Source organism: Canis lupus, chromosome 31, assembly GCF_011100685.1.
Source record: "Canis lupus familiaris isolate Mischka breed German Shepherd chromosome 31, alternate assembly UU_Cfam_GSD_1.0, whole genome shotgun sequence".
Classification (NCBI taxonomy): Eukaryota; Metazoa; Chordata; class Mammalia; order Carnivora; family Canidae; genus Canis; species Canis lupus.
Genome location: NC_049252.1, coordinates 24571618 through 24597796, shown reverse-complemented (window position 1 = coordinate 24597796; position 26179 = coordinate 24571618). Strand labels below are relative to the sequence as shown.

Sequence of the window (26179 nt, the reverse complement as noted above, 5' to 3'; positions counted from 1 at the left end):
AAGGACATTTTCTCTAGCATGCTAGCACATTAATGGGTCCTGATACCAAATTACTTAAGTCTCAGGAGTGTCTACCTTGGGTCAGTTAACAGTTGCATAGAACAAATGCAGTTAGGCCTACACCCCAGCTTAGGTACACTGTATGACATCAGAATTGTAGATACAGGTTATTTCTTCCAATTTTATACTATTGCCAGTATCAAATGTCTATGCTTACATAATCAACACTTTTAAAAATACATTTGAAGTTTAATTAGGCAGTCTGAAACATTTTTTAAATGTTACCTGCTAGGGTTAAGCACACAACTTAAAATTTTCCAAGTAATAAAACAAATTTTGGGGGTAAGTCAGTTTATTAATGTTACAACCCACCACCCAGACATATTTAAGCACAGAGCACTTAAGGAATTCAAATCCTTTGCAGAAACTGGAAGCAAGAATAAAAACCACTATGACAATACAAAACCATTGTAAATTTTTAGGTATTTTTCCCTTCGATATTTTAACAAACATGATTTCTTCTGGGATGTGTTTAATTTTAAGTGAACATGATTTTACAGTTAGTCTTTACTTCTTTATTATCATTAATTACAGCCATTTAAAAAGCCATAGACTTGTTTCTGGAGAGATCACTTTTTGAAACTATTATAATACTCTCTCATAAAATAGGAGGTACGCTTGTGAGTTCAGTACTTTAGTTGTAGGCACAGCTTGCACATGTGTATCACTGATGTGGAACCACTGCCCTTTGGTTGACTGCATTTCAAAATCTGTCGAGAAAATATAAATGGAAAGATTCAAGTTTCATTATTTTTTGGTTTTGCCATAATCTGAATTCTAGAATTTTCCAAGACCTCTTACCTTGTGGAATATCACCATGGAGAACAAGATTAGAAAGATGACTATTTGCAGCTCTTGCCTTGGCATAGGCAGTATAATGCCCTGACCTCATGGTACCACTGTGTTCAACGACTCCGTATAACGAATACAGTACCCTTGTATTTTCCTCAGCAACATTCTTTCAAAGTAAACAGAATTCAAGTTAGTTCTAGTCCCATTTATAGATGCCTGTGGCAAGATCAATTTATGTGGAGGGTTTCTAACCTTTACTTGGAGAATGTAGAAATCATTAAGCCTGACCTCAACTACTATTTTCTCTACATTTACCCAGCCTGAGTAGTGAGTGTCACCATTCTCTGCTAAATCAGAAGCCAGAGGCCACCTGCTCAGATACTTAAATAACTGAACTTGCCAGTTTCCACAGGAGTCCTGGGTTGTGATAATGGCAAAATACCTCAACGGCTCCATCATTCCAGTTCCTGCCCAGACAGTAAGCCTTCTTAAGAGCAAGAGGATAGTGTTCAAGTTGTGTTGAAACCACCCCTTACACGTGTCCCCTAGACGTGCGGCTTCTCAAATGTTCACTTTCCCTGTCTAAACCGTGGAGGCTGCTTATTCTTTTAATTAAGATCCCATATGCTATACAATAGATTGGTAACAGGGAAAAACGTTCTCCGAGCTGGGGGCCACATTCAGACGACTTCCACTTAAGTTCTCTTGTAAAAAATTCTGAATGGGGCAACATTGTCCTTCCACAGTTCTGGCCTCTCTTCAAATCTGTGGCCCCCTAGTCACTGAAGAACTTCATGTTTTACCTCAAATCCGGTCGGTCGGCTTCCTCAGGGAATTCAGTATTCAATATACTTCCCAGGACGTCTGCCGCCAGCCCATTTTAGCTGCCACACCCAGCACTCTACTGTGATGGGTCCTCACTCGGAACTATGGCTACAAGTCTTCCTACTTTTCTAGCCTCAGTCCACAATGGTCCCATTCTTCCACTTCTCATCTCACCTGTCTCCTCCCTCCAACCTAACTGGATCCTCCAGTCCTCATTTTCTCTGGCCTCATTTCCTGACCAAGTCTGTGTCTTCACTTCTCCTAATGGCAGTGGAATGGTAGTGTGAGCACAGCCCCTCCCCCACCCCCCCAGACCTACCACTGCTCACGTGACACTGCACATTAAAGCCGCAGAACTCGGACCACATGTGTCAGTCCTACAATCTCTCACCCACCAGCAGCTGGCAAGCATACTGAGTGATGAGAAAACCCTACTCAAATCTACAGCAAACCCTTCCCATCCCCAAAGACAGCTGCCACTGCTAGGAAGCAAAATGACACAGCCTGCACATGGGTAAATTCACGGAGGACTCATTGGGATCCCCCCATCACTCTGATATGGTAACTTCTTTAGTTAGCTCCCTAGTTCCGTGGATTTCCTTCACAGAAACAGGCCCACACTTAACCACTGCTTTAGCCTCCGTGGATACCCCAGCCCTTTACTATTCTCTGCAGTTGACCTCACCTCCCACTTCAGGAAAACGGAGATATAATCTACCCAAGTCTAAATTGCCCATTCTTGGGAAGATGAAGTATCTCTCCCTTTTGTTCAGAGACAATACTCCAATGTAGTGTTGCTAAGCTCTTCTGGCCTCCAGGATCTTACTCAATTAACTCTCTTTTCTGTATCTTCAATTTGTAGATTTTCTCTTAGCCTACCAACCTTCTTAAGTCTCCCAGACTTAAAAAAAAAAAAAAAAAAAAAATCATTGATCCACTACTTTTCAACAAAGCCTCTGATATATCTGCATGCTTTATTTCCAATATTCTCGTTCATTTCTCAATTCATTGAAGTCACCAACGCTTCTTTAAAAATTTACCATGACCTCTATACCATCTAATCCACAAATACTTTCAAATTCTTTTTCTATGATACACTGAGGCCACCTAGTCCTCTCCTTGAAACTTGAACACGAGGCAATGTCATTTTAGGCAAACAATGGATTCCTAACAACCTTGTGTTTGAACTAATCCAACAAAAAGTATTTCTGTTTACCAGCAAAAGTGGCCCTGCCCCATGGTGACAATCTGAAATTACAATTCACCCTACCCACCAGCTCTGAAATACCTTTTGCGGAGAATTTTAAATTTTTAAATCGGGAGGGAGGACAGGAGAATTTCTATCATTTCAAATTCTGCACATAAAGTAAGCTATTCAGGTTTACACTGAAGCATTTGAAATCAGAATATAATACAATACTATAGCTTCTCTGTCCAAATTCTGCAACATGGAGATACATTGAGATCATTGGTAATGTCCTCCTCTTCTACATATGCCTCTTACATTCAGATGCTCACCAGAGTTGCCATTAAGCACCTCTTCTCTTTCTCCATGCTCTACACAGGATAGATTATCCTCAGTTTTAACCACAACCTATGTATTGATTTCCAAATCTTTATCTCCGAACCTAACCCCTCTGCCCTATGCCTCAGACATGGACATCCAAATGTTTTCCAAAGCCCCTTGAGTATTTCAAAAATAAAAGAAACTCAATGTACCCGAAACCAAAGTCATTATCCTTTCTCCACCTCCCAACCTGCTCTTCTTCCTGTATTTCCTACTCAGCTAATGGTACTCCTATCTACCCAGCTGCCTCGTCACTCAAGCCAGGCCTCAGGAATCATGCTCAACACCTCTTTTTGTGCCACCCGTAACCATCCATTTCAAGGCCTCTTCCTCATCTTACAGAGCCAATCCAATCATGAGTCTGGTTAATTTTATCTCCTGAAATATTCTTTCAATCTCGCCCTTTTCTTCCCCTAGGTGAAGCCCTCACCACTGACTAAATTAATTCAACAGCCTCCCGTCTGTTGAGGACAAGAGCAGCTTTCTCTCTAGTCTTTTCCTCTAAAATCCAGCCTCCATGCTTCAGCAAGTAACCTGTGTAATATACACATCTGGCTATGTCACCCCACTGCTTTAAACCCTTCAGTGGCACCCTACTGCATACCTAATAAAGCCCAAGTTCCTCAGCATGATAATCCTCCAAACCTCATTCCCATCTCCCTTCTCTGGTTTCACCTCCCAGTGTTCTCTAGGCTTTGTACTACTGTAAGCTCTACAACTGCTTATACTGCTAGTCCTCATCACATCATTTTATACATCTTTGCTCTAGTTGTTCTGTTTCCTCTGCCTGGAAAACTTTTTTTCCTCTTGATCCATCACACTAACTCTTACTTCTTTAGGTAGTGGTTAAGGTGTGATCTACTTCACAGAGCCTTCTCTGAACCACCAACATACTGGGTTAAGTGCATACCACCCTCCTCTGTCTATACTATATTCAATGATATTAAACTGAAATTAATATATCTGCTGATCTTTAGTTTTATACCTTTGGCTTCCAAGACAATGTCTGCCATAATAATATAGATTGAAAAAAAAATCACTGAACTGAAATCTAATGTTCAAAATGATTCATCCAAAAAAAAAAAAAAAAAAAACACCAAAATGATTCATCCCAGATCTCGATATTATAATGGTACAAAGATCAAAGACCCACTCTACTCAGTCATTCTTATCAACTTCTTACTTAAGTGAGTTACTATTGGGAGTATCTGGTAAATAAAGTATGATTTCCCTTTGGAAAGATTTTCCCAAAAAGACCACTCTCACTTACCTTACACTTAAGGGTACAAAAAGGAGCCAAATCTAAGATTTCCGGAAATTTTATGTGTTTGTTAACTTTACGTAGGTTAAAACCAGCCTAAAAAAGAGAGATAACAGACTGAGTTGTTTTCCTGGGAAAGCTATATACATTAAGTAAACTGTAGTCCCACACCAATGCACAAATGAACACCAATAGCCAACCCTAGTTCAATCTTCTCAGGAGACTCTTCTTTCTGACTACTAAATAATTTCTGCTAAGTGCACACAACACACACACACCAACACGTTAAGAAATCTGCTTTCGTGGATGCCTGGGTGGCTTAGCAGTTCGCGTCTTTGGCTCAGGGTGTGACCCCAGAGTCCCAGAATTGAGTCCTGCATCAGGCTCCCTGCATGGGGCTCCCTGCATGGACCCTGTTTTTCCTCCCTCTGCCTGTGTCTCTGCCTCTCTTTCTGTCTCTCTCATGAATAAATTTAAAAAAAAAACAACAAAATCTGCTTCCAGAAATCTGGTTCAGCTGGTCAAGTGTCTGACTCTTGATCTCAGCTCAAGTCTTGATCTCAGGGGTTAGGGGCTCAAGCCCCAACGTTGGGCACCACACTGGGTATGGAGCCTACTTTAAAAAAAAAGGGTGGGGGAGCAAGCTGTTCCCATGAGAAAATTCTGTGTTTCTGCTCTAGCCACCCAGAAAAGCCAGATTAGATCAGAGGTTTTGAGTGCTTAAAACTCAGCAACAGCAGAATGCTTTTCCATGGAGCACATACTCTCAGCCTCCTTCTCTAAACAAGCTTAGTGCTTGGTTCACAGAGATCCACCCAATTAGTCAAACCCATACACCAACCATGGGAGGGAAAACATTCTAAAAGTACTTTGGAAATTTGGAGTTGAATTTAAAACTTGTACTGCTTACAGCAAGTCTTCCAGAAAAGACAGGGTCACCAAAATGACAAAAATCTGAGTTATCAATGTCTTTTTATCAAGGGTCAGTAAAAATAAGGTACTACAGACAAAACAGAAAAATACTACTAATTTTCTTAGGTGTGAAATACAGCTAGTAAACTGGATTTATTATTTTCTAACCTGAAAAAAAGCTTAGAGTAAGATGCTAATTTTACTCAAAAGAACAACATGAGTTTTAGTAAAACTGAAGAAAAATCGTGCCTATATTTCTCCTCCACCTTGACAGGCATCTTCAACTAAGCTTTCATCATGCACAGGTATATATTTCTTACTTCCCTACTTTTTTAAAGCTAGAATAAAGAAATAACAGAAAACCAAAGAAACACAGTAATATGGTGGGACAATAATAAATAAAGCAAGTGTTACATATTTAAAATAAATTTGAGGTAACAAAGGGGTACCTGCTGAAATCTCTTTAAATGAAGAGTAAGAACAGGAGGAGCAAGAGAAATTAGCATCTGCTTTTTGGCATTGGTATAAACACGTTTCCTTTCACCTAAAGAAAGAAATTTTAGTGTGAAAATCATCTTCAACTTCTAAAGCATTCACATTTGCTATAAAATAATTTTAAACATCTAACACAATTATCTCTAAACTTTCTGGAAAGGACCAGATAATAAATATTTTGGGCTCTGTGGACCAAGAGGCAAAATCAAGGACATTTTGTAGGTATCACTAAAGATTTCCACAAATTCCCACACATTTTTACTGATGTAATTCAAAATACAGCCATAACTGAGTACAACTACTCTATTGAAGAGAAGACCGGAATTATTTTTGGAGAGATACCATTTAATTAATTGGGACTCAAAGTTAGTATTTTCTACCACCAAATCATTTCCAAATGTTCATCAATAAAAAACATTTCAAGACACCATACAAGAACCTGACTGTGGACAACAGTTTACCTATGTCTGCTCTAAAGCAAATACAAATGCTATAAAATCAACACAAATATTTTCTTATGTTGACGTGCAAATAAAAAGCTAGACCTTAAAAAGTTTCAGTGATTCTAGTAAGAATCCTTAGGAAACCATAATCCCTCCTTAACCCACTTACCCAAGCTCAAAAAGGGGGGGAGGGGGAGAGAGGAAAGGGAATTATCAATATTTTTCTGTTCTATATTTGATGAGACTAGGAGAGAGCACTGTCCTCCCAGCACCTTGCACTGGGCATGCCACAGGAGTGCACTGATGAGATGCAGTGTAGCTTCCTGCATGCAAGGGAGAGGAGGATCATCACAAATGCTGACCGGAAACTGAGGATACAAAGAAATAGCCATTATCTGTTAAAGACCTGTTGCAATAACAACCCAGTGGGATGATTTACCCACAGAGAAAGGTACTGGAGAGCAAACTGTCCCACTCTATCTGCTGTTCGGCCACCACAAGGTATTGGCCACTTCAATCTGTTTGTCCAACCTTCTGTTAAAATATTTACACAGGGGAGGAACTTACTTGATGCCATCCGAATCCTGATACAATTAAAATAGCAGTTTTCTACCTACGCCGCCCAAAATGTGCCCCTGAACACTAATTTCACTTTCAGTGAGAGAACGTAAGTACCTTTTATGTTTGCCTTTGGTCCACTATACTGTCTCCGCGTGCACACTTCACAAAGCAGTTTATTTGCATCTCGAAGTTTCTCATTTCGGGTGAACTGATATAAACAATGTTGGATGGAACACTCATCAGTATGGAAAGCTTCCCTGTTTGCAAGAGTACAGAAAGCAGTTTCTGGATCTTCGTTTACAACTTCATACACCTTGGTCCCAGGAGAATGACTCTCATTCAGAATCTCTATATTTATTTCATCAGGTTGAAGAGCAGCATTCAAGTTAAGGTTCCTGAAACCACTGGAAATGTCCACTTCTCCACTGCTCCCTTCTGTCAGATAGGCACCGTTTAAATTCCTAGTACATTCAGTGGGAGAAGATTCCAAAACCTCCAGATCATTATCCATGTTGACATTGTCCATATCTACTTCCTCTGTGGATTTTTGATTGTCAATTACACTTTCTATCATTTTTTCTTGGCCATTCAAATCTTTCTGGTTAACACAATATTCCTTATGTGTAATTTCCTCTTCTGAGATATGGTTAGATTTAACATCCACTTCTCCCTGAAGTGACATTTCAACCTCACATTCATTATCTTCAGGATGGTCAATGGTGCAGATATCATTTAAATGAAGAACTTTTCCTTGAATTTTTTGTTGCCTTCGTTGGTTCTGTGCAAAAAGCATACAACATTATAAAAAATGGGGGGGAGGGGGAGCATACATATACCACATCAGGTTTTCTTGATTATCAATCAAACATAAGTTTATAAGGAAGAGTGCACTCCCAAATTCTGAAAATAAAAGTTCCTTTATTATCAGGGATGAAATAAATTATGAAGAAAGTTCTTTAACTGAAGGCAGGAATAAACCATCACCAATTGTCAAAATACTGTCACACAGGGCAAATAAAAATGTGCAAGACATGGTCGGTGTTCTAAGTGAAGTGACCTAGACAGAGTAGGAGCCTAGAAAGACACTGTCAAGCCCAAACAGCCAAGTAGTAAACCACGTGGGGAGTGTGACTACACAAACAGCAGGAAGGGATGTGTCCATGTGAGTCATGATTATTGGGTCATGGTTTAACTGAAGGAAGAAAAAAGAAACTGAAAACAAAGATGCACAAGTACAGGACTGCTTTGGGCAGGATGGAGGAAAACATCCCAGGAAACAAATGGCCCCCAATTAGGAGGAAGCAAGGAAGTCTCATGAACAGAGGACAATAAAGGACTTCCCTCCTAAAATGATTTTATTTGCCATTTGCAGCCTACTCCCAAGTAAAGTAGGGAAAAAGGCATTTCACTGACACTCCCTGTCACTGGAATGCCTAAAGATGTATGGTAAAACAACAGTCTCCGTGAGGCTAATCTGTAATACCAGGAGGCCAAAGGACACAGACAGGACACAAACATTTTCCAATGTGCTTCAGCTACAAACAGTTGTAACATGAAAGGAAAACAGAGAAAGGATATAAGCAAATACTGCAAAGAAGAGGGAACACAGATGGCTCAAATATAAAAATATACTTTACTTATATTAAAATAAATGGAAAATAAAACTGCACTGAGAAAATATTTTCCATCTTTGAAACCAGAAATCCAGAAATTTGATAACACACGTCTGTCAAGGATAAAGAGAAACAGCAAGTCTCATTGTTGCTGGTGGGAATATAAATTGATACAGCCTTTGTGGAGGGCAATTAGGTAACATTGATCAAAACTACAAACGCCATCCCTCTTTTCAAACTGTGCCCTACTGATGACAAGGGTATAGGATGATTCACTGCGGCACTGGCTGTTATACAGTTAAAGACTACAAACAACCTAAATCAATAGAGAAACGGTGACATGAACTACAGTACATCTATAAAGCAGAATGCTATACAGCTGTTTAAAACAATGGAATCTTTGTGTCCTGAAATGGAGAAATCTCCAAGAATCTGAATCAGTAGAAACAAAACACAGAGTCCAGAACAGTGTGTACAATATTTTAAAAATGAGGGGGGAAAAACAAGACTACATATTTGTATTTTATCGTATTTTCCAAAACAAACTCCAGAAGAACACACAGGACACTAATGAAAGGGGTTATCTGTTATAAAAAGGATAGGGGTGGTGGAGGACTTTCATACTGTGTCTTTATATATTTTTAAGTTTTTGAAAGTCAATGTATTAAGAACTCAAAAAATTGTTAAAAATGAACTAAAACTCTTAAAAAGTTCTCACAAGTAGGGGTGCCTGCAAGGCTCAGTCGGTTGAGTGTCCGACTCTTGATTTCGGCTCGGGTGGGGATCTCGGGGTTGTGGGGACTGGGTCCTGCGTGGGGTCAGTGCTGGGCGGGGTGTGGAGCCTGCTTGGGATTCTCTCTCTCCCTCTCCTTCCACCCCTTCCCCTACCCCACCCCTACTCTCACTCTCTTAAAAAAAAAGTTCTCAAAAGTAATGCAGGGTTAAAAAAAACGCACAACCTTTTCTATCATTCAGACTTCAGATTCAATAGTTGCAAATATAAATTTATAAAAATCATAGTTTTCTTCCTAGTTACCCACCTTGGCTTGCTTTTTGGCTTGCTTCTTTGCTTTTTTCTGTAAGTGCTTACTTGTTCCTGAAGGAATGTCACTCCTTTCTTTCATGTAACTGTCATTATCTTTCTCCTCCTCGCTCTCTTTATCTTCATCCTCCATTGTCTTTTTCAAATTTTTTTCATTTATACTCTTCTTACCGTTCTTAAAATACGGGCCAAAAATAAAATTTTACAACTACTGTTTGGTGAAGAGATTTCATGTTACCTAAATATTTTTCTACTCCTATTTCACACTGGATTTACTTTCCACAATGTTTGAAAATATATCCAGGACAAAACTCTTTCATCTCCAAAGAATCTAGAAAGCAATCTTCAAATACTGAGAAAACAAGCCAACAAACAAAACAGTAAAAAAGGCAACTTCACATGCCAGCAAAATAGAAAGGAATACCATGCATTTTATCAGATACGTGCTGCATCCCACAATAATTATGCCACTTTCTAAAAGCAGTTTCTGTTTATCGGTGATTTACTTGTCCCACTACAGACATTCCTTTTTATCCTTTTCCTTCTTTCCACATAAATGAGTTTTAGAGAAAGACAAAATAAATTTGGTAAGACTTTAGTCACTAAGTAATACTGATTAAAGGGACCCCGAATTCATATGAAGTTGAATAATGATTTATCCAATATTCATAACAGGTTCTCTTTTTCCAACCACTACTTGATTGGAACTGAATTAATATGACTTAAAACTGAGATACAGAGCATGTATGAACTGAAGACTGTAAAGGATTTGTTTTTAGTCTTAAATAATGAAAAAAAAATAGTAACTTTTAATATGAAAAAGACATTTCCCCAATATGCTAACCAATCAAGCTAATCATCTATAAAGAATTCTAAACACACCATCTACCTTCTTTTAAAATAAAAAAGCATTTACCCCAATTTTTATTCAAACCTTTAAAATTCTTCTATCTCAAATACATTTTAAAAAACTCCTCCAAGGCCTAATGTACAAACTTGGAAAAAGTGACAAGGCTTCCCTCATAAAATCTAACACAGAGGGGGGGAAAAAATCTATAAATAGATTTTTATTTACAAAATATAAATATAAAAATAAATAATATTTATATATTTAAATATAATATTTATATTAAATATTTATATTTAATAATATAAAATATAAATAAATAAATTCTTAAGTCTTACCTGATCATCTAAAACCGGTAGAGACAAATCAAGGAAAGATTCATGAACCAAGGAGACCTTAACCAACCAAAAAGAAAACGTAAAAAGGAAGGAAAAGATTCATTTTAGACATTATAGAATAAGATCATGGAGGGGGAGGGGTTGTTACATTTTAAATTACATTCTAAGGAAAATGATAAATTACACAGTGTTGAGGGCTTTGGGTTAGGAGAAATAAATTAAAATGTTAAACTAACTTCTTTCAGGTATAAGAAGTGTTCACAGTCCCAGGAAAGAACTATGCAGATTTGGGCAGTCCAACAAAGAATCCTTATGAACCTACGCATTTGTTTTTGAAAGATACAACTGATTAACTATACTCTATTAATATTAATGAAAAAATGGAGTCCATAGTACATCAACTTACAGTTCTGCATTCATCACACATGATTGTACTAGTTAGTTCACCACCGAAGATGCGGTCCACAAAACTTGGTACAGATTTTTTCTTTTCATAATCTAAAAAAGGGAAAAGAAAATTTATCAATTACCCTTATATAATTATTTGAATAAGTTAAAACTATTTACTTCCCCATCTAACCCTAAAATTTTATTTTTTATTTCCTATCCCACAAGTTTTCTCTGTTCATAATTACCATTTTATTTTTATGCTATAATCGGCAACATCTACTCTACTTTTGAGCATAACATGATTTAACACAATCATGTCTCATGAAAAAGAAAAAGTTCTTATCATAGATCTAATCAGTAGAAAATAACTATGCAAGTCAGTGAGACTTTCTATATATCAATACCCATGCTAGTAAGATGAACAGATGGGGCCAACCTGGATGGTAGTCTAGATCACTTCTAGATCTACCACTCTAATAATATTTAGCAAAGAACTCAAGAGAGAATGTACTTGCTTTTAAGCTCTTAAGACTGAACTTCATTCAAAACCAAAAAAACAAAAACAAAAATCAGGAAAATGTTTCAGACAAAATCTTCCTTTTAATTTTTCTGTTCCCAGAAATAATCTTGGTACGTTTAGTATAAGGTGACAATTTTACTACCTGGTCACCCAATTTTCTAAATACATGAAATGTAGAAGAGCCTTATTCAAATGGCAAGCGTGTCCATTTATAGAGAAACATATTTAATGACAGCGCCAGCAGGGCAGGATTCTCTCTGTTACTAGTCTGGCCCTAAAGGGCACGAAGGAGGCACACAGGTGCTACATATTGATTCTAAACTATGCTTCACAAGAATCCGGCTGGCTCAGTTAATAGAGCATCTGATTCTTGATCTCGGGGCCATGAGTTCAAGCCCCACAAAAAACATACAAAAAAAACCTGCACTTTACAATACAGTAGCCACTAGTCACTTGTAATGATTTAAATTAAAATTAAATAAAGATAAAAATTTAGTACCTCAGTCATCTCCGTCACATTTCAAGGGCTAAATGGCCACGTGTGGCTAGTGGCTACTGTATCAGACAGCATAAATATGCAAGAGTTCTACTATCACAGAAAGTTCTGTTGGACTAACCTGTCCTAAAATCTTCAAATGCCACACAACAGTAATAATGAAGTTGGCTCCATGATTAACAAACCAGCTACTGAAAACTCACATAGACAACTATAACTGACATATCACTGCTAATTAGAAATACAGTTGACCTTTGAACAACACAGGTTTGAACTGTGTGGGTCCACCTATACGTGATTCCTTTCAATAATTATGGCACAGTACTGAAAATGTATTTTCACTTCCTCATGATTTTCTAAATAACATTTTCTTTCCTCTAATTTAACTTTATTGTGAGAATACTGTACATAATACATATCACAAACAAAATTAATGTTACTTTACTGTTTAGATTATCAGTAAGGCTCCCAGTCAAAAGTGAGCTATTAGTAGTTAAGTTTTGGGAGAGTGAAAAGTTATAAAAGTAGATTTCTGAGTGTGCGAGAATGATGCAGGAAGAGACTGGTGCCCCTAACTTATGCATTGTTCAAGGGCCAACGGTGTAAGCTTTTGTAAAATAAAATCATGATGTCATTTTAGCTCTATCTTTATAAATTTCACTATAACACTGCATAAAAATACACCAAAAGTTAAATTTTTCTAAAATATTCACCTCTGGAGTACTGAATACCTTTTTAAAATCAATGATGATAAAGAAAAATTATGTTAATAACTGTGAATTTGAAATAACATGTGCCAGCAATCTCGTCCTAAGATACAGAAGAATTCAACTATAGTGTGTTAGTTCAAAAAGTCAGACATTACCTTTAACTTTATTTTTTAGTTCTTCATCCAATTTTTCAGTAGAATTACCAAATGCTTTAAGAATTCCTTTACTCACTCTCTAAAAGTAATAAAATGGATATATATACACTATTAAATTTTTAAAGTTTTAGTTATTTTCCTTAGAAAATATGTAACCAAGTCAAAAAGGTGATCAAGAATTAGCTCCCCAAACTTACTGAATAAAATTTCTAAAAATCACATTTCCAAAATTAATTCAAGGAGCTAAAAAGAATTACAAAACAATCACTAATCCCTGAACATGGGCACTGTCTTACTTCAAGATTTTAAATCTATTCAAACCAAAGCTTTTCAGCACATGCACACCTCCTCAGAAAGACCACTGAAACATCATGTCCTTGAATCAGACCGTTTAAATGAGAGCTAAAGGGGACTCCGGTGCTCAAAGCCAAACACCATCATTACTGGGTGACCCTGAACCAGGTCCTCAACTTATTTCCACCCTAGCTTCATGGTCTGGAACAAGATAATGATTAACAGCATCCACTTCAGAGAAAGACTGTGGGGACCAAGTAAGGTAATTCACATGAGATTCTGAGAACAGTGCTTCACATAAAATAAGAGCAAAATAAATATTATTACTAGTAGTACTATTATTAATTATACTCAACATCAAATACCTTACTTTATATCTGGCCATTTACAAACATAACTATGTACCCTGACTCTTAGAAACGAACATACTTCCCAGACTCAAGCAACTGTGTTAAATCACACTCAGAGTAAGAGCCAAGAATGCACTGCAACTGGGAACTGCTTTAGGAGAAACATTTTCCAATACTCCAGAACTCTCCTGGCATAGGCCGGTACAATAGAAGAGAACTCCTAAAGAACAATAATACTCTAACCAGCAAGGAAAACAGAGCATCATGAAAAGGAGAACCATTTCTAATCCTCTTTATTCATTCTACTGACTAAAATATACCAGTTGAAAACACTGGTATAGAAAAAATGTTTAAATCCAATGGCCTCAATAACTAGTTTTCATTGTTTTAATAACCCTTAAGATGTCAAATGGCAGACAAGTTAATGAAGGTGGGATAATAAATTATACTGGTCAAACTCTGCTAACTTGTTGTTCTTCTGCTCTCATTCCGTCCAATAAATAGCGAAGCAGCTCCTGGCTGTCCTGCTGCTGATAGCCTTTAAACCGTACTGCTCTATAGAGAAAAAGAAGAAAAGAGAGAAAGGAAAACAATGAGTCTACTAAAATATGAAACTATTTTTATAAGATCTTAGGATCATATCCCAAATCTCAGAGTGGTTCTAGTTTCTCAAAATTTCCATTCAGTTCGACAAGACCCTTGGCAGATTTAATTTGCACATGACATTTTCATGTTTTTTAATCCAGATGCAATAAACCATGCTGTAATACATGTACTGAGTTGACTCTAATGCTATTGAGTTTTTCATATTATTTCTCAGCATCTTACTGATGCACTGAAAACATAATCAAAGCAGATACTCACTTTTTACAGACCTGAGAAAAGAGTTCTTTAGGTGTCACGATTCCCTTTTTGGTCTCTTGCATCTCATTAAGAAACTGGCTCATGGCTAAAGTAAGAGGGCCTGGAGGCTCAAGGTTTATTTCTAAGGGTTCCTGAATATGGGAATAAAAATTACTTTCTTCAGTCAAATTTTAGAATCATTCATGTTACCAAAATGTAGCTAGTCAACTTGTTAGTGTCAATGTTCTGGATAGAACTGTCCCATTTAAAACCTCAAAATGCACATCAAAAGATGTAGAAAGCTTCTGGTCATTGACTATTTATGAAGAATTCAGTTCTACTGTTTTCATTTTAGAACATCAGGAGCAGACCAACTAAGAATTTAAAAAGCCAGAGCAAAATGTGAGTAATAAACATGGATAGGATAAAATTCACTTTGCTACACATCATTTAAGTCACCCTAAAAGCTGTTAAAAATAATAATGCCTGCCTGAGGCTCCACACCTATCAACAGCTTTCCCAGGAAGAACACCTAACACTAGAGCACAGCAGAACATGGCATACACATAGCAAATAAATCTAAAGGCTTAATCTATTAGCCTGAAAATTTTATCTCAGTAGCCTAAAACAAAAGCAAACAAATAAAAATGGTGAAAAATGACAATTTTTTAAAATAATTTAGGATGTGGATATTCAGAGAGGAAAATTACTGACTGTAAAGAAAAAAGTACATACAGTGAGTGCCAAATCAGGTGGTTCAATTTTTACAATTGTTCCAGACATTTTTACTTCTTTTAGCAGTTCTCTCAGCACCGGTGTTTGTGACAAATTCTGGAATACAGCATGGAAAATAAAAGGAAAATTATTTAAAAGCAAAACAACTCTATTTTGTCACTCAAATATTTAAATAATTCAAGTATTTCTTAAGTCTCTATTCTATCAAAACAGAAAATCACTATCAATACTGCAGTTTTCATTGTATCCACCTTAGGAAACAAAACTGTAACTCCCCACTTTATTTGGCCCCTAAGTACTTCGGTTCAAAGCTTCCTCAAAACAGCACTGCCTACTATGCAACATTAAGTAGCTACCTTACCACCACCAGCACTTGTAACTAGGTATTTGTTTCTATACTAGGTTACCCTGTGCTTCCCCCACCGCAGTGCAAGTTGCTTGAAGGCAGGTGCTGTGTTGGTTTTTAACTCCAATAGACCCCAGTGCTCAGCACAGTGATTTACTGTCATGCAAAGTCAACACTTCCTTAAGTATTCTTCAAAAACCCAGAAATGAATTACTTGGGGGAAAAAACTTAATACTAAAAGTAAAAAGTATGCAAAAACATCCTATAATGTGAGGGAAAAGAATTTTTGAAGAGGGAAACAAAATTAACATTGGCACCTGCATAACTGCATTGAAGAAACATGTATTTCCCAAATTACTGAGTCCTTTCACAGTTATTTGGGAAGCAGAATTCGTGGAAGGAATTTCTTTAGTCATGTTTTCCTTTTTCTCTCGCTCTTGTTCATTTTTGCTCTCCTTTTCTAATTTTTTATTTTCAAGTTCAACATTACCATCTTTTGCTGCTTTAAAAAAGGGAAGAAAACAAAGACTTAGCAAAATGTGTAATACAACTATAACAAATGCAAAGTTATAGTTGGGACAGAGTATTAGACTTTGTGAATTTTTATCTAACATCATTATCCCCAGCTATTTCATTTTAAATGTTTTCTAACAGATATAATTATCATCACAAGAGAAAAACCAATAAAAACACTCAAAAGTGATGTAAGCATTAGTTTGACAAATGAAACCAAACCGTGTGTGTTTGGTATAAACCTTTTTTATTGCATAAAAGTTTTTTGTTTGTTCATTTGTTTTACAAATGAGCACATCCTACTTTATGAAATTAGAGTATAAAGTAATCAAGTAAAGAATGTGGACCTGAAATAAATTTTTAAATGAATGGGTGAAAAATGAATCCTGAAGTTAAAAACAAACAATTCCAGCTGTGCAGATACTTCTGTGACCGTAAAAATCAAAACAAGCTTAAAGCAGATGATGTATGCCAATCCAATTAACTTAATTATGCATGAAAAAAAGCTGAGAAATAGCTAGCCTTCACTTTTACATCATCCAAACACAAATGTAACAAAACAAATTCAGTACAAGGCAGGACCATCTCAAACCCCCTACAGAAAGGGCATCCTGGTCATTACTTACTCCAGACTCATCATCACATTTGACTAGACTGTTTCTCAGATTCCCTTCTATATCATATTATAACAATCTATAGTTCCATTGTTTTTATATTCCTAACCAAAAATAGTTTCATAGTTTGAAATCAACTATAATTAATGTTATTCAGTTATATATAATGCTCAGCGGTAAGTAAATTTATCTAAATAGATACATAAATTAATATTACAGAATACATAAACAAATGATTTTACCTGATTTTGGAGTTGTAATGCCAGCTTGTTTTCTAACATAATCAACCACCTGACCCAATCTGTTTGAACTACAATACTGGACCTCATCATCACATAGGTAACACCTGTTTCCCAAAAGACCACAGAGAAGAAAAGTGACAAACTGACAACCAAAAGAGGAGATGAATTATAATTCCTGGAACCCAAAGTGAATAGCCACCAAATTATTCTGTTAAAGAAACTGAAAATAAAAATCTGTGTTTTCTTGAAGAAGACAGACTATCCATGTTAACTCTGGTTTACTATTATAGTAAATTTAGTCAGAACTGTGGTTACATATAAATAAATACATATAAAAACCCCAAATACTTTACTGAAATGGCTATTTACAATCTGAAAGTCGAAGTCTTTCCTACACATATTTCAAAGTACAGGCCTATATCGTCAAAATTAAGACGTTTTACAATAGACAGATGATGTTCACTGAATGCTGCTCTGTAGATATTTTTTAAAGATATGAAAATGTGTTTTGATGATGTTATAAGAAATATATGTACCAGCCTGACATTTATTCTCATGCAAATTCACTGCAAAAATCTTACTATATTCTCAGTTCATCTGAAATTGGTTCTCAGTGTCCCAATTTTTAAATAACCCACCACATGCCATTTAAAATAACCCACCACATGCCATTTATAATGCACCGCATGCCATTTATATCAAAAGCAAGAAAAACAGAAGGGTGAAGACTCATCTGTCTTCTAGATGCTACACTTTCTATGTGCATACAATAATACTAAGTTGAAAGGTTCTCAAATTCTCTAGCCTTCTGAAAGTGATGTATTTAAACAAATCCTACAAAAATGTAAACCTTCTTCCTCCTTAAACCCCTCCATTCTCCAATATTTCAAATACTTACCAGTCAACTGACAGGCATAAGAGTTATTAAACTTACCATACACTCCAGTTGTCCAAACTGAGAACCAGACAATGAGGTTCAGATCTTGGTGTCATATAGTGCTTCAAGGCATGCTGCTCCTGAGAATCTCTGCCACAGCCCTAGAGAATAATAATCATAAACCTCGAAGCTATGAAAGTTCACCAAGAGAATTCATAATCCATAATGCACAAGCAAGGGACCTGAGAAATTCTGTCATTCTTACAATTTTGAAAATAACATGGTGGACTCTAAAGAGGGTCCCGATTTTATGAAAACCTAAACATGAATAGGCAACTGAGAATATCTAGCAAAGAAGGTATTCAGGAACCATGCACTCAAAGTACTCTTCCTCTCCAACTTGTCCTTTCCAGTCCCAACTAAATCATGCTAATGTAGCCATTCACTAGGTCTAGCACAAACCACTTAACAGCTTCTGAAGTATTTTTCTGACTTCAACTTCTTTCTTCACATACATATCTTTTTGAGTTTAATGGTATCTAAAACAAATTTCCACTCACACACTCAACTTAAAAATTATGAATTGCTTTTAAACTTCTAAGTAACAAACCTGATACCATCTGACCTCACCCTATCTTTCCAGGGTTAATTCTCATATTGTCCTATTATCAAATCCCACCCAGTCTTCAGGATCTAGCTCAAAGGCCACTACCTCTCACAAGCCTTTGGTCATCCCCCCCGAGATGAAGAAACACTGTATTCTTACTGTAAGCTAACTCCTACAAAATATGGGATAAATTCCTAGTGGCATTCCTATTTTCTACTTCATATTAAAGTTGTTACTGTTTATAGCCTTCCTCCCCTGGACTATAAATCCTGAAGACACAAAAACAAAATTAATCTTTCTATTACCAAAAAATTTACCAAGTGGAAGGAGGTCAGTAAGCATTAATGGAACAAATAAATGGGAGATTTTCACTTATTAGATGTTTAGGCTTATTCATAAAAGAACAGGACCAGATTCTCTGCCTTTTGCTGGTTAAATCTCTGCTGTAAAATATACCCTCACTATGTATCTATCTGAATCAGGCCATCAACTCCCTTGGATTGCACTACGGAAGCGGTCCTGTTTCTGTGATAGCTAAAACTATATGTCAAAGGGGAAATGTTTATCAACAGCTTCTAACCTTTACCTGTGATATCAACACTACTGATCTGATTTATCCCATTCAACATTTCACTCTAAAATAAATATTAATTTTGAAAAAAAAAATTTAACATCATTTGAGATCATTTGAAACATAAGAATGAGATGACCTGTCTTAAGATAGCAGTTGAGAATCACTTGCTTAGCAGTGCCAAGGGAACAATAGTGAAACTGTCTTACCCTTAGGAACTAGATAGATAGCAAAATAAAATTTGTAATAGGAAGTGTATTCTGGAAAATCTAAAGTAACAAAACGTATTCATTCTCACCATATATAGTTAAGAACGACAGTGAAAATCTAAATATGTTCTTTGGAATGCCTGGGTGGGGATCAAGTCCCACATCGGGCTCCTTGGAGGGACCCTGCTTCTCCTTCTGCCTGTGTCTTTGCCCCCCTCCTCTCTCTCTTTCTCATAAATAAATAAAATCTTAAAAAAAAATAAATCTTTGCTATTATTCAATTTTTTTAAGCCAACTGAGCCACCCAGGGGCCCCAACACTCAAATACGTTTAAATTGTCGGACCACAGTGAGATAGCACTATTTCCATCAGAATGGTTAAAATAAAACACTGTGACAATACTAAATGCTAGCAAGAATGCAGAGAAAGTTGATCACTCATATACTGCAAGGAGGAATATAAAACATCATGGACACTTTGGAAAACAATTTGGTGGTTTCTTAAAAACTAAACATTCATCTAATGTATGACCTAGTAATTGGACTCTTGGACATTTTTTCCAGAAAAACGAAATCATAAAAACATGAACACGAATGTTCATAGCAGCTTTATTTGTAATCACCAAATGTGGAATGGGAGCAGCCTAGATGTCCTTTAACAGAAGAATAAACAAACTGTGGTACACCTATAGCATGAAATACTACGAAGCAATAAAAAAGAACTACTGATAAACACAATTTAGATGACTCTTCAGGTGATTATGCTAAGTGAAAAAAGCCAATCCAAAAATGCTGTATACTGTATGATTCCATTTATATATAATTTTTTGAAGTGATAAAATTTTAGGAATATGGAATAGATTAGTGGTTGCCAGGGATTTGGCAGGGGAGATGGCAGTAGGGGTGTGGGTATGATTTATGCATTATTTCTTATACTGCATGTGAATCTACAATTATCTCAATAAAAAATTTCAATTTAGAAAAAAATAATTCTCTGCCTCACCTTGAAGCTTCATGACAGGAATGCCTTAGCAGCCCAGTTGTCTGACATACAAATTTAACTTGCCAGCAATAACAGGGAAAAAGGCCTGACCTCATGACCATGGCAATCCCTGTGAGCTGTTCTGCCGCCTAGACACCCTCCATCCCCCAACACCAAGGTACTCATTCCCCCAGCTGCCACGAATGAGGCCTACTGACAGCTCACAGCTCAGTCTCCATCCCCAGGAATTATCCTCAGTGGAACAGAGCTGCCTTGCCCACGGTTAGTCCCCCTTCCCAGGGGCATCCCATACCCAGTGTTTAGTCTATCCACAAGTACAAAGGCCTGGCCCCTTGCCTTAGTTCAGGACATCTCTGAAGACCAGAATTCACTGTGGGATCAGCTGAGGCCCTTTAGCACTGCCTCTTACTTCAACTTCTCCCTCTGCTCAGTCTTGCCGCCCTCTCTTCCTGGGGATAGTACCTGAGAACACCCCACAGTAAACCACCGATACACACCTCGGTCCCCAAAACTGTGCCCCAGGGAATAGGGCCTAAGTCAGCTGGTAGCCTACTCATCCAAATTGTGGTTTTACGTAATACCTTCTAAAATTAACACAAAGAGTTTTACAAAATCCCATATGGATCAAAACCTAAGCATACCTGATGGCCACATTTAAGACATAGCCAAACTGAAGGGTTTTCTTCCGTTTCTTCTTCAGATTTATCTTTTACTTTATTGTCCGTCTTACAATCTTGGCAAATATTCCATTCCACATTCAATAAAGCCCTTTTCAAATTACCTTGTTCCAGTCCTTTTCTAATGTGTCTGCACATAGGTTCTATTAAAACAAATAATAAAGAAGCGTGTAAGGTAAAAATGACTTTCTGCAGTTAAACTCAAAACTTATTCCTCATTTGAACTTCAAAAATTAATTTACTACATACACAAATTGTTAATCTGAAATCTTAAATTTGTATGATATTTGAATATTATGATTATGTGAGAAAGAGATTATATACAAATTTGAAATTTTGGTTTTCTGAAGTCCTATGTATAACCATCACCATTCCAAATTCACTTCAATTTATTTAACTGTTTCCCTTAAATTAAGGCCTTTATCATATTAATTTAATTATTCTCTTTAGCTTAAAAAGCTAAAAGTTCATGAAGAAGGTCCTTCATTCAGTCAGCAATACAACTACTGTAGGCCTAGCACTGTGGTGGGGGCCAGGGAACATTAAAAAGACCAAGTCACAGCTTCTCTCTTTGAGTAGTATTCTGGCAGAAGCAGATAAATAAACATGTAAGAATCTCCAAAACGTTAAAACAAAGAACCTCCAAAATGTGCTATAGCAATACAAGAAGGACTAAAATCAATGAAGATTACCTAGGGTAGGTAACATCTGTACAGTTGTATTAACACTAATAAAATTTTCTAGTATTAAGTACTATATGAGCCTGACATTGTGCTAAATATTTTTGCATATGTGACCTCATTTAATTCTCACATCTCCCTAAAAGAAAGACTATCCCTAATGACAAATGAGAAAACTAACATTTAGTGCCCAAGATTACAGAACTACTAAGTGGCTATGCCAGAATTTGGACTCAGGTCGTCCTGACCTCAAAGCTCACACTTTAAACTATGAATTCAGGGACTAAAGAACAACTGAAAAGGTCATATCCCACAAACAAAGGTATGGGGATATAAAATGTCACAGTGCATACTGTCTCTTCAGACTGGCAGTCACACATATGTAAAAACAAGCAGCTGGACCTGAGACCAAAAATCCCATTGGAACCAAATCAGTAAAGGGCTTCACAAGTCACTCTAAAATGCTTCAGTTGTTTCAGGGACCCAAGAGGTTCAGAAACCAGTCAAGTGGCACATTTAGCTTATGTACAATGAACTTGCACCCAAGAAGATAAACGCAAATGAGATCATATAAAAAAAACTACTAATTCCCAGCAGGTGGTCAAAGAAACACAAACGAAGTACTCTTTTATTTCAACTAGACAATCAACAGATATTTACAAATGATATTAGCCCCTGTTGATAACATTAAGGGAAACAGGTACTTTATTTCACTGCTAGGGGGGGCTGTACATTAGTAAAAAATGTTTGAAGGGCATTTGGCTATGGAACCAAAAGAGCTTTGAAAATATTTATGCCATTTAATTCATCAATTCTACTTCTAAAATCTGTACTAAAAGGATAACTGGATGTGCAAAGAGATTTAGCTACAAAATTGTTTACTATCATTCCAATCATATCACTGAAAAGTTACAGATTATCTAAATTTATAACCATGGGGAAGTACCTAAGTAAATTGTGAAATGTGCACTCATGGTCCTTTAAATCAATGGAGTATCATGCCATTAAAAACGTTGTCAAGATTATTAAATGACATGTAAATATAAACATTAAGTTAAAATGCAAATTGCAGAACAATAATGTACATTTTGATCCCATTTGTAATATTAAAATATATGTCCATTTAGGGATATAAACAGAGCTTTAAAGATTCAATTGGTGAAATATACCTAAAGATTCAGAAGAATCATCAATTGGAACAGTTTTTCCCTTTGTCCGTTTCTTTCCCATGTTGGCACTTTATGGATTACTTACTGACACAAAATAACAATCTAGAAAACAAGATAAAGTTAGCTTGACAAAAAAAAAAAAGTATGTTTTATACTTCTCTAGGAAATAGTAACTAAGCCACATATTTTACATGTCTATCACACTTTATAATTTACAAAGACTATTCACATTTTTCATCCAGTTTTCAGTAAGAACTCTGAAGTAGATAGGATAGTATTACCCCTCGCTTTTCATAACTTAGAAAACTGATTCTCAGTAGTTTTGCAATGAACGTAAAAGTTAGGAAAGAACGTTTTCTTCTTACACAGATCTTAAAAAGTCTCAGCACATTATACTATTAGGAATTCAACTTCTCACTACATAAATGTGGAGTGGTGGTGGCATTTTGAAACAGGATAATGTCCCTTCCTTCTAAGCTATCTTGCTTAGCTCTGCAGTCTATGCAAATTAAATTGATAATTTCTCCAAGAAAAATTTCAAAAAATTCTGAAGATAATCTACTAAATGGAGTTAGAAAATTTACAAATTCCAAAGCTAAATATAAAAAGTGATCCACTGTTCCACATTTTCCATACCAGTATTCCCTGTGGGTTATTAGCTAACTGAGAATTTATTACAAGTGCATTCTCAACTGTTTACACTATTATATTACTGCCAAAATCTTTTTGGAAGACTATGACAAACCTAGCTGCACAACAAATCTTCTCCTCCTTAGTCAACAATTCAAAACTAGAAAACATGAAAACTGTTGAAAGTATATAGATCTACCTACCTTTAAATAATGATTTGGAAAACTTGTACTTCACATCAAAAGCTCAGTGTCAACATCACCTAAATGACTGTAATAGTTACTTTACCTGGGATGCTTATTAAAATTCTGATTACCTAAGTGGAAAGTAGGACCTGGGAGACAGGTTTTGAAAACCCTTCCCAATTAATTCTGATACTCAGCTGTCATCCTGTCCTGGCTAAGGTTTTAGAATTATCCCTCTTTTAGCTCTTGATTGGTTAGTGTAAGTGAAGTTAATTCAAAAAGATGTATATGAAAAAGGAGTACCACATCAAGCAACTGTTAAACCTTCCAAGGATCATCTAAAATGTAACAAGGCTCCAAGTTAACAAAATAAATGAGTTAACTAACAACAAACAAAAAACACAAAGGATATGGGTATATATAAAACTAGGGTATATTTTAAGTAAGTTCTGTCACCCTAAAATAACATGTTATGTAATTTATCTTCTCTAGAATTACAGATTTTAAGGGGAAAAAAAATAGTACCCAAGTTCTTGCGTCCAATCCAACTACCTCTAATCTGTGCTGCATTCCAGTACTAGATATTCCTTCTAATAATGCCATTCTCATCATATCCATGCTCCTGAGCTATGCACTCACGGTCCTTTACAAAGTGTCCTCAATGCTCTGGTAATCCTGATTCTCATTACTTCTCAGCAAAGAACCACTAAAGTTCCATTCTAATTATACACTGCTTTTGATCTTCAAAGCCTTTTCATAAGCATTATCTTACTTGATTTTCACAATAACCCTTTAAATGGAGAATTTTGCTAAAGGAAAAAAAAAAAAAAAAAAAAACAAAACTCAAAAACAAAAGTGATGGAAGACTACAGGGCGGCAGAGATGGAATTAAAACCCAGCTCTTTCGGTTCCAAGACCACCACTCTTTGCATCCTCATCAAGCCAGTCTCTCCAAAAACACCTTTAAGCCTGTGATCTCTAGCTGGGAAGGTTGCCTCCATCTATCCAAATCTTACCAATTCTCCAAAATGTCCATTTCAATGAAGCCTTAGGCAACCGTTCTATTTTAAATAAACCTCTCAACTGAACTTCCCCAACCTTTATAAATGTGCACTATTCACTTTGTTCCCTAATCCGATGGGCTACATCTTAAATTTTGGATCTGGACACCTGTTATTTCTCTATCTGGAATCTAAAGTTTTAGGAGAAAGAGGCGGTTTCAGGCATCACTTCTGAATTGCCAAAAAGCATCTATCTAACATAGCGTCGGTACATACAGAAATACTTCTCAAGAAATACTTCTTGCATTGAAACAGAAAGAAAGAGCATAATACTACCTGAGACATTAAAAAATAAAAAATAAAAAATAAACGATTATAAGGTACAAAGGTAGGTATACCCTAAGAATGAAGCAAACAGGTTCCGGTGAAAAACAAAAAGGTAACGAGTGAATTCGTCCCCACTAGCAAATCTGGTCTGAGGACTGCAGTAGCCCAGCCTCCAAAGAAAAACTTGAAAGACTGATTGTAACTACTCCAGGGAGAGGACGGTAGGGGCTCGCTTCAGAGCTGCGGAAAGCGCTGCAATACATCGTTCGCGGCTGCAAAGGGCATCAAAGGAGTCGAGAAAAGAGACTGGCAAGCACCACCAGCTATAAAGCATCATCAATAAATCTGTGAAGTTTTTCAGATGAGTCGACAGACGAGAGTCAGCTTCTCGGCCAAGTGACTCTTTGCAGGACTCCACACAAAATTTAAATCGAAGCTGGTCTTGCCGGCTCGCGTAACTAACCCGTTCTCGTCCCTTCCCAGCCTTCTCATGCCAGCTCGAAACCCATTCAAAAAAAAAAAAAAAAAGGAAGAGCGTTCGGAAAAGTTTTGTCAGCAGGTCTGAAGTGCGGCTTTCAAGTTCGGCGTAGCCGTGACCTACCCTAGTTCCCTGAACCGGAGAGATGACAGACCCGGCTTCTCCTACTAACCCCCACATGGAACCCAACCCCAACGTGTCGGGGCGCTCCGGGCCGCGCGCTGCCTGCCACACCTCCCCTTCCCGTCCAACTGCTCCGCACCCACGGGGGAGCCTGGGGGTCCGGGGTCGAACAGGGCGCCAGCACCGACAACTCATTGGCCAGCTCCTGGAACAGACAGGACATGAAGCCAATGAGAACGCGGTACCGGGCCGAGGCCGGGTAACGTGCTTTGGGAAGAGGAGCCTTCGGGAGGAGAACGAGGTTAAAGGCAGGAGATTCGGGTTCTCGAGACGCAGGACATCGTGCCAGCGCTGACTGCGAGGCAGTGGGAACAGAACTCACCCACGGCGACAGCGCCCATAGCTGCACCCCCTAATGGGCCCGCGGGCTGGGCAGCCAGCTCCGTCTTCCTCCCGATGACGGAGAGAGAGCGACAGAGCAGAAGCCAGATTGACCCCCAGAAAGCAACAACTTCCGGTACGCGGCATTATGGGAGGTGGCTAAGCCCCGCCCCCGGGGCCTGCGGCGCCGACGCTATTTCGTTGGCGCCTGCGCGCGGTTCCCTCCGGAAGTTCAGACGCAGCTGCCTGGAGGAGCCTGGGGGCGGTCGGTATCCCTCCCTCTTTTTTTTTTTTTTTT

General features: G+C 37.3%; 1 protein-coding gene across 7 annotated transcripts; it reads right to left on the bottom strand.

Annotated features, from left to right (window-relative positions):
- Positions 1–237: 237 nt before the first annotated feature.
- USP16 (ubiquitin specific peptidase 16) lies at positions 238–26038 on the bottom strand. 7 transcript variants are annotated; one of them, XM_038581290.1, is made up of 18 exons: positions 25883–26037; positions 22757–22858; positions 20872–21050; positions 17899–18002; positions 16965–17068; positions 15913–16097; positions 15250–15345; positions 14536–14666; positions 14139–14226; positions 13028–13106; positions 11163–11254; positions 10757–10813; positions 9570–9746; positions 7031–7694; positions 5867–5961; positions 4515–4601; positions 862–1018; positions 238–770 (listed from the first exon to the last, which is right to left on the bottom strand). In XM_038581290.1, the coding sequence occupies exons 2-18, from the start codon at positions 22815–22817 to the stop codon at positions 646–648; spliced, it is 2481 nt and encodes an 826-aa protein (XP_038437218.1). In that variant the 5' UTR covers positions 22818–22858; positions 25883–26037; the 3' UTR covers positions 238–645. The 7 variants fall into 7 exon arrangements, with proteins under 7 accessions (XP_038437218.1, XP_038437221.1, XP_038437219.1 ...); XM_038581293.1 differs by having other exon boundaries at positions 15913–16094; XM_038581291.1 differs by lacking the exon at positions 25883–26037 and adding an exon at positions 25501–25640.
- Positions 26039–26179: the final 141 nt, after the last annotated feature.

Coding starts and splice junctions, on each gene's coding strand:
- USP16 (XM_038581290.1), bottom strand. CDS start 22,817: ATGGGAAAGAAACGGACAAAGGGAAAAACTGTTCCAATTGATGATTCT. Junction 14,667..15,249: donor CACCTGATTTGGCACTCACT/GTATGTACTTTT, acceptor TCCCATATTCAG/GAACCCTTAGAAATAAACCT. Junction 9,747..10,756: donor TACCGGTTTTAGATGATCAG/GTAAGACTTAAG, acceptor CCGTATTTTAAG/AACGGTAAGAAGAGTATAAA.